The sequence below is a fragment of the Sinohyriopsis cumingii genome, chromosome 9 (assembly GCF_028554795.1).
Source record: "Sinohyriopsis cumingii isolate HCF-2022 chromosome 9, ASM2855479v2, whole genome shotgun sequence".
Lineage (NCBI taxonomy): Eukaryota > Metazoa > Mollusca > Bivalvia > Unionida > Unionidae > Sinohyriopsis > Sinohyriopsis cumingii.
This window is the reverse complement of record NC_142969.1, coordinates 42,101,323-42,114,471: the sequence shown is the minus strand read 5'-3', so window position 1 is coordinate 42,114,471 and position 13,149 is coordinate 42,101,323. Positions and strand designations below refer to the sequence as shown.

The 13,149-nt window shown below is 35.7% G+C and overlaps 1 protein-coding gene across 1 annotated transcript in view; it reads left to right on the top strand.

Moving 5' to 3' along the window:
• LOC149791626 (26S proteasome non-ATPase regulatory subunit 3-like) overlaps positions 1-13,149 on the top strand; it is a 42,676-nt gene that overhangs the window by 18,356 nt on the left and 11,171 nt on the right. Inside the window, exons 5-7 of the mRNA XM_089970182.1 lie at positions 170-360; positions 4,100-4,203; positions 10,383-10,497. Coding sequence (XP_089826308.1) covers positions 170-360; positions 4,100-4,203; positions 10,383-10,497 — 410 coding nt within the window. The remainder of the gene's footprint in view (positions 1-169; positions 361-4,099; positions 4,204-10,382; positions 10,498-13,149) is intronic.

Genomic DNA, 13,149 nt, shown 5'->3' with positions numbered 1-13,149 from the left:
ATAGTTGGTCTGGATAAGATCCATCAGTGTGTAACTATCAAGATACTAAAACTCAAATTTTTACCATGTTTGGATACTAAGAGATGCACATTTCTGATACAATCAGCAGTATGTGAACTATGAAAAAGTGAAAAGGAGATGTCAGCACTGTTTACCATTTCTTTTGCAGATTCTTACACAATCGACTGCAGACAGCAGTTTTACGATCAGATCATGATGGTCAAGCATCTCTATTAAACCTGTTATTAAGAAATTATCTTCACTATAATTTGATTGAACAGGCAGACAAACTTGTCTCAAAATCCACGTTTCCTGATCTAGCTTCAAACAACGAGTGGGCAAGATTTTTATTTTACCTTGGTAAGTTTTATCTTTTCTGTTTTTCTTTTCTTTTTAAATACCTAATCGTGACAGATGAACTTACAGTATCACTCTATGTCCGTTTTGCATCATCAGTTATCAACAAATGCTATCATGTTTTGACCTCTAGAAAACAAAACACCAAATGAATTTCAGCCAATTTTGGCTGAGAGGATCTTCATATTTCAAATATTTATAACTGATGCTGATCCTTTATCAAATATGGTCACTGTTGCACAAAATTTTTTTTTTTTTAAAACAACTTCTCAAAAACCACTGAACAGAATGTGAGAAAACAATGGGGTGTACATACATTTTAGATTTATTCAGATAATGCCTATTGTAGTCTGGACACCGTTACTAAAAATAAAAAAAAATTAACTCTGCTTATAAAAAAAACCTGTTGAAATGAATTTGTCCACATTTGACTGAAAAAATCCTAGCAAAATGACCTTTTAGTTTGTATAAATGATGCTAATCCATTATTAACTATGACAGACATTGTTAGAAATAGAAAATGCTTTAAATTACTTCTCAAAAATTAACAGAATTTGACCAATGCTGTCAGAAAGCATTCCAGCATAAAAGTCTTTCATATTTGCGCAAATGATGCTGATCTGACACTGGCTATTGTTATAACAGAATTTAAAAAAAAACGTCTTTTCAAAAGCTGCTGAGCAGAATATTAATCGTATTTGACAAAGCATACTGGTATTTCAGTTTATATTACAGATGATGTTAATTTGTCTTCAAATATGGCCACTATTACAAAAATAAGAGTGAGAAAGCTTGCCAGTAGCTTCCCATGGGTTGGTGGTTCTTTCTGGGGTTTCCTGGGTTATTTCTTCACCATTTATACTGGCCACCATGTATATAGCCTATTATGTGCTAAAAATGGTGTTAAACATTACACCAAGAGCAACAACAAAAATAAGAAAACCTGCAAACACATTTTGCTCAGAGAGCATTCTGGCATGAAGGCCTTTTAAATCTATGAAGGTGATGCACATCTGTCTTTATATATGACCACCATTTCTAGAATTAAGGAAAATTTAAACTAATTTCTTTTCAAAATCAAGGAACAGAATATATTGGAAAGAAAGGGACCTGGTATGAAGACCTTCATATATATACATATATATATATATATATATATATATATATATATATATATATATATATATATATAAAATGGCCTTTGTAATGATTACACTGAAGCTTAATTGAAAGATCAAATTAAAATATGAATTTCAAGTTATTTAATTGGTATTTATTTGTTAAAGTGTTACGACCATTAGGTATTAGTGAACATTTTTCATTGATTGAAATTTCATCAAATATTGTTATTTACAGTGTACTCAGAATCTTGTTTGGAAGGAAAATTTAAGAAAATATGACTTCTTGTTAAAATTGAGAATTTCATGATGTTGATTCAAATTTCAAGATATTAACCACCATTTTTAATGATAAAATGAGCAGTATATGAAGGTATCATTTTATCAATTTTGTTAATAATTTTCTTCTCATGAAGCAGTTATGGGCAAATTTTGGGGGTATTTTCTAGTTTTAAAAATGGTATCCATGCCTGACCTCATTTTATAAGTGGGTTCTTGAGATATCCATGTGTGAATTATTGTGGGAGTTTTATCACTATAGGTGTAAAGTTTATTTCATCATATGCAAGGAGTTCCCGACTTGCCTCTCTCATTTGCATAAGCAGAAAGCATATTGCATCATGGTGAACAATGTTAAAATTTGAAGTGAAGATTTTGAAAATCTCATGTTAAGTATGAATGGCTGCATTTAACTAACAGCATTAGAATAATACTGTGGCCCTGAGTTTATGCACTGATATGCTAAGAGTTCCTTTATTGCCTCTATCATATACTTAGGCAGAAAGCTAGGTACACCATTGTCAGCAATGTTTAAGTTTTTGGTTAGTCACATTTATTGCAGCATTCAACAGATTCTTTAGCAGAACGTTAACCACAAGCCTGTCCTTCATGTGCTGATACACTAGGAGTACCTGGCTTTTCCAGCTTATCTTCTTTAGAAAGAAGTGTTTTATTGTTATAAACAATTTTTAACTTTTGTATTGAAATATTTGAAAGTCACATGCTTTCAACATGAGCTGTTTTGTCCATCTCAAAGTTTGGGATAATATTACTTTAGGCGTGAAGTGTATATGCAGATGTCATGTCAAACCTGTCTTGCTTACTTAAGCAGAATTTTTCATCGATATTTAATTTGTGTATAAAGATTTATGAAATCCAGATACTGGGTTTATATCGGTAAGCTTAAGGATGAAGATGCTCAGTTGTTTTGACTCAGATGGCAGACACATACCCATACATGCCAACCATTACACTTTTGGCGTAATCATTGCACTTTTTTTCACTAAATTATGCCTTACACGTCACTGTCTTCAGATTACACGTTTTGGTATAGTCCCCTCTAAAAAAAATTCATTTGTTTTCTCATTTTATTAACATCCCATTAATCCCACAGACCGTATTCTAGAAAAGACGGCTTCTATGTAACTATGACATAAGAGTACACTTCTTCTTCTTGTTGTTGTTGTTGTAGGGTTTAACGCCATTTTCAGCACAAGATAGGCTATACATGGTGGCCAGTATAATTGGTGGAGGAAGAACCCTGGAAAACCCCGGGAAGAACCACTGACCCACGAGAAGCTACTGGCAGGCTTTCTCACGTACCAACGTTAGCCGAGGCTGGACTTGAACTCACACAGACAGAGGTGAGACGGCAGTGATCCGTAACGACGAGCGCTTTAGACCACTTGGCCACTCGGGGCCCCCGAGTACACTTGTCTGAAGCCTTGCATGCACTTTCCTAACAGTATTTTGTTCTATTTATAGCAGTTACCCTATTTCCAAGAAACATGCTGGTTTCTACTTTTGACCTCGGTTTCTATTTATAGCAGGAAAGGCTGCTGATAAATTAGAAGAACTCTCTGAAGTATCAAGTTTTCACTCTATCTGTCAATGTACTTCATGCAGACAGAGTTGATTTTTTTCATCTTATTTCCAAGATAAAAGACCCAATAACTGGAAGATATAACTTTACTCTTCTTTGTCAGGTTATGAAAGGAACATTGGTTCTTTGCCATTCTAATACTGACTGTAAGAGATTGTTCAGTATTGTTCAAAATAAAACTGAATGCAGATCCAGGTTCTGTAACCCAGCACTTAGTGCTCTACTGGTGTGCAAAGCATTCATAATCTCAGCTGGTACAAAATGTTTTGAAATGCAATATGAGAGTCTGTTGCTTTTTAAAGCTCAAAGTGTTATATACGAAAACCTGAAGCCGTAATTATGTAAAAAGTCCAGAGGGTAAATAAATTATTTTATATATGTGCTCATTGAATATTTATCATGTTTTATGTGGATTGCACTTTTCCCTTGCCAGGGGTTTGCATGTATGCATACCCAAGTTTCGTACATCCTACAGTGGAGCCATTAGTAGGACTGAAACAATCCACTAATTGCAACAGATGTGTATACGAGCAGCTGTTAAGTAAACATGTAAAATATGTTTACAGTCTAGTCTTTTGCCAGCAGAAGAAGCAGTGATGCTGAATTTTCAAGACATGAGATCTGGACACTTCTACTTCATTTTGGACTTCTTTATTTTGATATTTCTGTAAACTAGTGACAGTTCTATAGATTTCCATTTGTGTAATACTTCATCTAGCAATTATTGAATTCTTTCTTTCAGGTAAGATAAAAGCCACACAGCTGGAGTATTCAGAAGCACATAAACACTTACTGCAGGCCCTAAGGAAAGCACCTCAGCACAGTGCCATTGGTTTCAAGCAGAATGTAAGTTATTGGATGCTTGCTGAGAATATTGCTCGAATGTGCCACTTCTGTTATTGTGACTGACAGATAGTTTTCACATTTCACAGACCAAGAACAAACTTTGTGTCAGGCTTTGCACTTTGGGTAAGGCACAAACCTATCAATTTTAGGCTTACAGGTCATTGACTGAATCATTATGAATTTTTCAGATGTACATTTGGGACAGTATTGTTAATTATAGTTAGATAAAGGCATTGTTGACTCAGTATTTGAATTTTCTTCGATAATTGTGCACTTAGACGTTTGGCCATTGTCTCTTCCTGTGTAGTTTTACATGGTATTGTTGATACTCACTGTTTGATGTGTTTCTTTGAAAACTCTGCTTGAATTACTTGTTTGTTTTAGTAACTAATATGGTTATAGATTTACTTTGCAGTTGTAAGTTGTTCTTTCCTGTTAGTTATTTTCATCATCATTTAAGACATGCAGTGGTGACCAAAATGTTCAAAATGCTAAACTTTATGGTTTCAAAAGGGCACTTTTTAGGCCTGTTTTGCATGCACCAAATCCTCATCAGCTTCACCTTGCAGTATTTGTTCTATATGGTCAGTAAGGGATGTTGTTTTGTGGAACAGTTTTAAAGGGCAGAGAAATCCAGGTCATATCTTGAGCCATCTGTAGCCATTATAGTGGGGGATGCCATGATGGTTTCTCCCCCATCTAAGTATCTTTTAATTGTGATATCAACAACCTTCATATCTGGCCAACAGGAGTGGAAGATATGTTCATAATGGATGCATCCTTAATGCACTCACCCTGTTTACTACTAGAGTCCCAGATGAGATAACTAGTATAGAAGATGCAGTTAATGACTTAAGGGAGTATGTATCTCACAGTTCATCATGTCTCTTCATATATGGACTTTGAGATGATAGGTTGTCTTTCAGCATTTTGGTAAACCAGTGAATGTTATCACCCCTACCCCTGCTTAATCCCAGTATGACCAGAGTATCTTTAAATCTGGACACGTTCAATCCCAACCTCGTATTCGTGTATTACCAGATGTCTTTGCCTTCCAATTTGTCAACCTGCCACCCACCTGGCTGTTCATAGCCACTGGTATCCAGAGTCTGCTGCACTGTATTGAAATTTCACATACTATCAGACTGTACTGTTGAACAGGTCAATATACGGGCTTTCAGGTGGTGCTGGTTTTTTCCTATTTTTCATTGGGCATCCAACTTGAACCTGCTTTTCTGAAATTAGGCTTTTTATCCCTGTTTTGTTTATATTCCAGAGTCATTCTTTTACCTGTTTAATATGTACTAACAATAACAAGAGGTTCATAGTATCTCAGTATTTTCTTTTTAGTTTGTATTTTATGCACTTTCAAGGGAACAGCTGGTGCTCTAATATTATGAATTTGCTTTCGTGGCCATGTCCATCTGTTTTACTTTATAATGTGGTAGTTGTTTGGTGTTTCACAGCACAGCAACTCAGGTAGGTTAGTGTTGAGGCAGTTGGAGTAAAGTGCTTTGCCCAAGGACACACCACAGAACCAAACCCAGGCTGATCCAGTGGTAGGGTTTGAACCTGCACCCTTTCAGTCATGAGTCTGGCATGCTAATCTTTGAGCCACTGTAGCCACACTCGTGAATGGAAGAAGCAACATGATATCCTTGTCAAAATTGCAGTTTCAGATAAAGTTTGGCTGCTGCTGCAGTATGGAACCTAATTATTCCTGAAAATTTGTACGCCAGGTGTCTGAGTGGTTTAGGTTGCTTGCCTTTACATAGGACATCTCGCCACTGTTCACATGAGTAAGACTCAATTGGCATGGGAATGTAGTAAAGCTTGCCAGTAGTTCTGGTGGTTGGTGGTTCTTACCAGGTTAAGATACAAAAAGTAAGTTGGTGATCTTCCTACTTTTATGTCAGATTTTCCCATTTTTCCCCCTCCTATTTAAAATATTTTGTCACTTTTCCACAAAAGACATTTGAAACCCTGCTTATAGTTGGTTCATGCTGCGGTGAATGAATTACATGAATTACATGTACTTGGAAGGAATGCCAGATAGGAGACTCTCCCCCTCTTCTCCAGCCTGTGAGTCCAGGGAAATCTAGGGAAAACCTTGATCAGCCTGTTCAGTCCATTCCCATGATGTAGCGGACAGAGACCAGTTTTAAATTATCATTTGAAGAGATTTATTATACTTTGTTGCCTTTTAGTGCCAATCAACATCATCTGCAGCCATGTCTAAAATCTCAAAGCCTGTAAATGCTGATGAGGATACATACCCAGTATTCTTTCAACTGCTAGTCAGCAAAGATTAAGGAGATCAGTGACCTTCTGTCAGACAAATTCCTAGGCCCTGTGAACTCCATGGCCTTTGTTTCTCAGAGAGCCAATTGCCAGAATCCTCCCAGTAGTACTGCACACACTTGGACACAAGTGTTGAGGTTCATAGCCTGGATAAATACATTGCTGCTGTTGACATGTCAGCCCTGCACTGTTTGTGGACCACGATAGTTGCCAGTTAAGATCAGATGGTTCCAAATGATGAAACCATGCATCATAGCCAAGAACAGATTACTGTTTGAAGCCAGCAGAAGGTGGTCATTCATTCACTCTACTCCATTATTACGTCAAGAGAGACAATGATGGAAAACCCAGCCTGTGCTCCTAAGTACTACTTGAAACACAGACATAGTCATGGGACCCAGCAACACCTCTTCGATTTAGTAAAGGCTGGGAAACACAAAGTAAATCCTAAGTCTTTGATGTCTTGGCTTAAATGAATGATACACCTAACAGGCTCTGAAGTTTCACAAGGTCAGATATATGGTGCATGAAGTTTCAGCAGATAAGATTATAGTGAGCCTTGCTTTTGAATGCAATATTTTGATCCAAGACAGGTTTGAAGCCATTGACTGGCATGCAATCAACCTTCTTCAGCTTCTATTTTCAGGTTCAAGCGTTATAGAGAAGAAAATTTAATCTACCAGATGATATAAATGACAGCACAGGCTCCTCACGAGAATGGGTTTATAATTTTCACTTGTATTCACTAGTAATATTCCTTGTGTCTCCAGGCTGTTGAGTTGACCTTGTGTGTTATATGACATTTGGATGTGCTGCCTTTATGTTTGGGGTGAAGATATTTCTGCATGTGGCGATTCAAGCCATTTTCTTCTCCTGTTACCTATCCTCCTAACGTTGATATGAGTAATGTATTAGGTTCAGAATGGAATTTTATGGTGCATTATATTTCTCCTAGACTACACACCTGTTCTTTTGAATATAAAGATCTCCAATAACAGTTACAAGCATCCTCATTAATGTTTCACTCAGAGTTAAACAGAATAACATCTAGTATATGGCAACCATGCATTTGTGGTAAAGAGAGGTATTTTCAAAGCCTGTTTTTTCTTCCCTTTATCCGTACAATATGTAGATGGAAAAACCACTTTTTTTTGAAAGCCAGAGGTAGTAGAGTTTATTTCCTAACTTTCATTTGATCGATTAATATTCTGTGAGAAACTCAATTTACTATCAAGTATATCACAGATCTGTACCCAGCTTTGTCATTGGCTTGCATATAGAGTAAGGAAGGAGCCTTTTGTTTCTGGGTCCAAAGGTCAAGGTCAGTGACTGAAAGAAGAAAATGTTGTTTTTTTTATTGTGCCTAATAATGTTAATTCTAGATCTCATAACTCAGCTGAAGTTTGGATGGCTTGCAATTAGGGTATTAAAGAAACCTATTGATTTTGGAGTCAAAAAGTTATAGCCAAGGTCACTAATTAATAAATTGGGTTTTGCAGAGGAATTTTTGTTGTAGGCTTATTTCCTGGATAAGACTTTGTGGATCACTTGCACTTAATGAAATAAAGAAACCTATAGATTTTGGGGTCTAAAGATCAGATGTTATGATCATGGCAAGTCTGATAAGAAAATAATGGTATCTGCACATTATATTTAGTTATGTCTTCATACTGTGAGCAAAGGACATTGAGATCCCAGGGCCAATTATTTCAAGAACTAACCATGCCCTAATGGTACCTAAATAGAGGACTATTAAGCATATAATGCTCTGTTCATGGTGCCCATGATTTCTAAAGATAGAAGCAGCAAAAGACAATGGGAATAATGGGTAGAATTTTTGCTGTAGATACGGTGTTTACTAAGTTCTAATAATCTATATTAATGCCAACTTTGACAATGATAATGAGAACTTTGATATTTTAAATTAGGACTAGATACATCAAAGGGTTTCTAATGGCTCAGACCCTCAATGTTAAATATTTTTATCCAGGTTTAAATAGGCACTAGAGTTTGAATAGGAACCTGATTCTTTGTTTCACGGGCAAAATAAGGTATTGATTACAGTAGTGGTCAGACTTGTATTAGTTTTTGAACAATGATAATAATAATATTAATGCAGACCTGCCAACTCTTAGGATTTTGCCCAAGTCCTACAGTAACAAAAATTACCCTTAAAATATGGACTGCAGCATACTAGCGAGAACTACGAAAAAAATGATCGTTGCCAAAAAATCATGATAACTGGTTCATCTGTGTTTTATTTGGATCTGCGTTTCATCTTTGAATTAGTCCAATTAGTGTGGTTCCCTGACCGGAACCAGACTAACTTTACAGCAGCACCCCAGACACTTTAAATTGCACCTATTTGTTCATGCAAAGCATCTGCATGATCAAACTGTAGATTATAGAATTTTTTAAATGGCATCCAGAAAGCGATGCATGTTTAAGACGAAAGGGAAAATAAGCTTCTAGAAAAGTGTTCATAATCAACACAGAAGAAAAAAAGGAGTATTCAGATTATTGTGAATAAAAGCTGGAAAGGACACAATTACGTTTATTGGACATCACATGCCAATTTGAATATGTCTCGTGGCGGGAGATATGATTGTGGCATGGAAAAGAATTTCCAAGAATTATGTCAAATTGAGAGAAAGCAACAAGTCATTAAGCTGCATAGGGTTTGGAATTGTACTAGTGGTAAATAAAGTCTACGTGTACATTACAAACTTTTCAGTTAAACATAATGCTTATTGTCAATGTGTCAAACTTTTAATTACATTTTCCAGCTTTACAATAGCAGTTATTGGTATTTTGTTACACCTTACTGAAATCTGGTCAGTCTTAGAGAAAAAATCAACTGCCTTACTGAGATGGACTCAAAGGTTTGGCAGTATGTTAATGGATTTTATTTTTTAACAATGGACTTGAACCAAAGGTTCCTCCTGCATATGATTGATATGTACTAAATGTACATAGTTCTCAAGTCTTGAAAACCCTTGAATATGGTATCTGTTCTTGAAAAAGCCTTGTAAATTGGAAAGAGTGGAGACATTCCTTTACCAAAATCCTTCTATTTGCTTTTACAGCCGATTAAAAGCTCTGATGTTTATATTTATTAAATTGTACAGTATTCACATAATGTCAGATAAAAAGGTAGGAATGGTTCTGGTTACCCTATTTTTAACTTCTGATCTACATTTTTTTTTTTAAATTGTCCTCCCTCCTTTGAAAAAATAACCAAAAACTTATAGCAGAGAAAGTTACTTAAAAGTTTTTCATAAGTGACACATTGCTATAATGGCTGTTCCAGTAAAACATATTTAGGATCTAGGAAAGGCACTTGCAACTTGGAGTGGTCACCCATTGATGCAGTCCAGAATTTTGTATCAGTTTCATGTAGACTGTTTTAGTAAATCAGAGTATACTGTCATCTGTTTTTAAGAAAAACTGCATTCTCTGGATACTATGAATATTTAAATGGAACAACTGTTAGTGCATTATCATGACTATGAACATTGGTGGATTTCAAGATTTTATATAAAGGAGTTCATATTGTATAAGGGTTGTACCAGTAAAACATGCTCAGGACCCAGTGATAGCACTTTCAATATGGAGTAGATACAACTCAGAACTTTTTTTTGATCTTTATATGAGCAAGATCCAGTAATCAGTGTACCCTGCCAAATATAATTTTTTAAAAATCCCTGCCAACACTGGGTGTCAAGTATGTGTAAATGAAACAGCCCCAATCAGATAGTTGCAATAACAGTATCTGCATCTTGGCATTGATAATTTTGTTTGATAAATTAAGTGTATAACACTTTATTGGACACCTTTCTCAGTCATGCATATATTTGTTGAAATATTTACATGTACAGGTCCAGAGATTAGCTGTTGTTGTGGAGTTGTTGTTAGGAGATATCCCTGACCGTGAGGTTTTCCGACAGCCAATACTGAAGAAGACCCTAGATCCTTATTTTCAGCTTACACAAGGTAAGCCCAGAAAAATATTTGTAACTTATGTAAGTTATGATCCATAATAATTTTAATGATTCCAGACTAATTTTGCTTGCCCTGCCTTGGTGGAAGCTCAATATACTGATAAGATTAGCACCTGACTACATGTCCATTTGTCAGTACATCCATCCACACCATTGATAAAGGCCATTGTTAAAGTTTCTTATAAGATCCAGTGTAATAAATGTTTTTTTTGTGTCACAAATTCAAAGGCATTCTGGACATAAAAAAAGTTGTTTATTTACAAAATATTGTATTTTGATACTTAAACCTGGTCCCATTTGCATTTAATGTGCAAAATTTCCTTCACGTGTGTCAGTGTGGAGAGTAATATTATTGACTGAGTCCATTTAATGATTTCAAACATTATTTAAGCATTTATGTTCTGAATCCTTTGGAAAATATGGGGACTGCCCCAGGAGACCATGTGGACCAAGGCACTCGTCTTTACAGATTACAGACATCTCACCTCTGTCCACATGGGTTTGAGTCTCAGCTTGGCCGGAATGGGTATGTGAGAAAGATTGCCAGTAGCTTCCAGTGGGTCGGTGGTTCTTCCTTCACCATATATACTGGCTGCCATGTATGGCCTATCATGTGCTGAAAAATGGCATTGAACCCACAACAATCGCACAATATGTGAAATGAAAACTCATTAAATAAGTGATGGAATATCAGATCTATAGAGATGCTGCCAAAACAGGAATATGGGAATTATGCAAAATTTGTTAAGAGAAGTGATGTGTGAGAACTCCTGCAAATTAGTTTAAATTTGTGCATATAATAATGTACTCTGTGCTGTATACAATTTTTATTTAACTGTTAATCCTTGAAGTGCATGTCGCAAAATAAGTCACATCACCGGTAGAGGCATTGTAGGACTTGTTGCGACATCTCTTTTCAGGTGGGCAACTGTTCGGCTTTCATTGGGTTCTAGAACATGCATTCATTAGTAATTTGAAGGAAGTTTTACAATGGTTGTGTAAAATATGGGCTAGCTAGGACACCAAAATGACTGATTCCCATCATGGTTCATCTTCCCATGATGATTTTATTACTCCGATACTAGCTGATGATAGTGACGATAACAATGATTTTTAAAGTTATGAAGTATATCAGATTATTGGAGAATGTGTTAATAAAGATACTAGTGAGTGATTGGGAACCTGAAAATTATGTTTGATCTTGAATATAAGTCCGATTTACATGCTGGATAGAAAAAAACAGATGGTATGCGGGTCACTGCCTCTTTTCAGCGATATTTCGAAATTAAAGGCCTGTGTAAAATACAGAAAGTTTAAAAACAGAGTGCAGTTTCCATTTCTTTTCTCACAGTTTAGCCCTGTAGGATCTTGGGCTGCAAAGCTATATAGCCATAAGAGGTTTAAGATAAATTGAATAAATAAAAATCAGAATTCAAATTCAAAAGTAAAGATATTGATTTTATCACAATATCTCTGTTTTAAAAAGGACACTATAACATTGTTGGACTTAGCATTATAAGGATGATAAGAAATGTGGCATATTATTCAGCAAAATACTGATTTAAAAAAGTGAGATTATATTTGTGAAATATCTTAATTTTGGAGCAAAAGTATCCAAAAGACAATGCATATGAGCTGTGGAAAATTGTACATAACAGCCATAAAGAACAGTTTCCCAACATGTTCAAGCTAGCTAGTTATGTACATGTCTCTTGAGATGGTAGACTTTGGAAGGGAGATCTCATTACAGAAGAATATTCATACACAGATAAGGCACAGATTTAGCTCAGAAACAATGAACAGGTTAATACAACTAGAGGCGACATCTTTAAAAGATTTTGATTTCAGTAGAGCTCTACCAGACTGGAGCAGGAAGAAATAGATGGATTTTGATGTGTTAGGTAAACATTGAACTTTGGATGTTTTCTCCTCCCATTCCTTTTTTTCTCATCACCCCACCTTTTTATCTTTATTTTGAGCCTCCACCATTTAGATATAATCTGGAAGCATCTGAATCCATTGTTAGAGAGTGTCATGACATTGAATAAATGACAAGATTGAGGTGTCATTGTGCCAATCATACATAGGACAGATCTGATTCATGCATACCTCCTTAATGTTGTACCAAAGTACGTACCCTGCTAGTGTCCACTTATGTGGAACACATTCTTGCCATATGTATTTACTTTCACCCTGTGAGACAGGTTTTTTATGTGAACACAGTTAAAACCTTGATGATGTACCATTAGAGAAAATCTTGGACTTCTGGGTTGAGTGTAATTTAAATGACAAATCGAGCATTTTATAAACATGAACATTACATAGAATCTGAGAAGTGATGCTCACCTTCATTATCATTGCAAAAAATACATTTTACCAACTGCAATTAATTGCAGAATTATTTTTGATTAGCATCATTTCATCTGGCAAATCACAGACTCTTTCAAGAAATGTTAGTGATAATGAGGACAGCAATGGAGATGCTGTGGGTCCATCACTGTCAAAGTGTTGGCAAAGCACTAAGGTTACACAAATTTATAGACATCAAGTCTGGCAAAAATGATCAAATTCTTTACAAAATATGGAGGCCCAGCAGGCAAAGGCAGTTGAGAGCAGTTTTGAAACATCAGTTTCTAATATAATT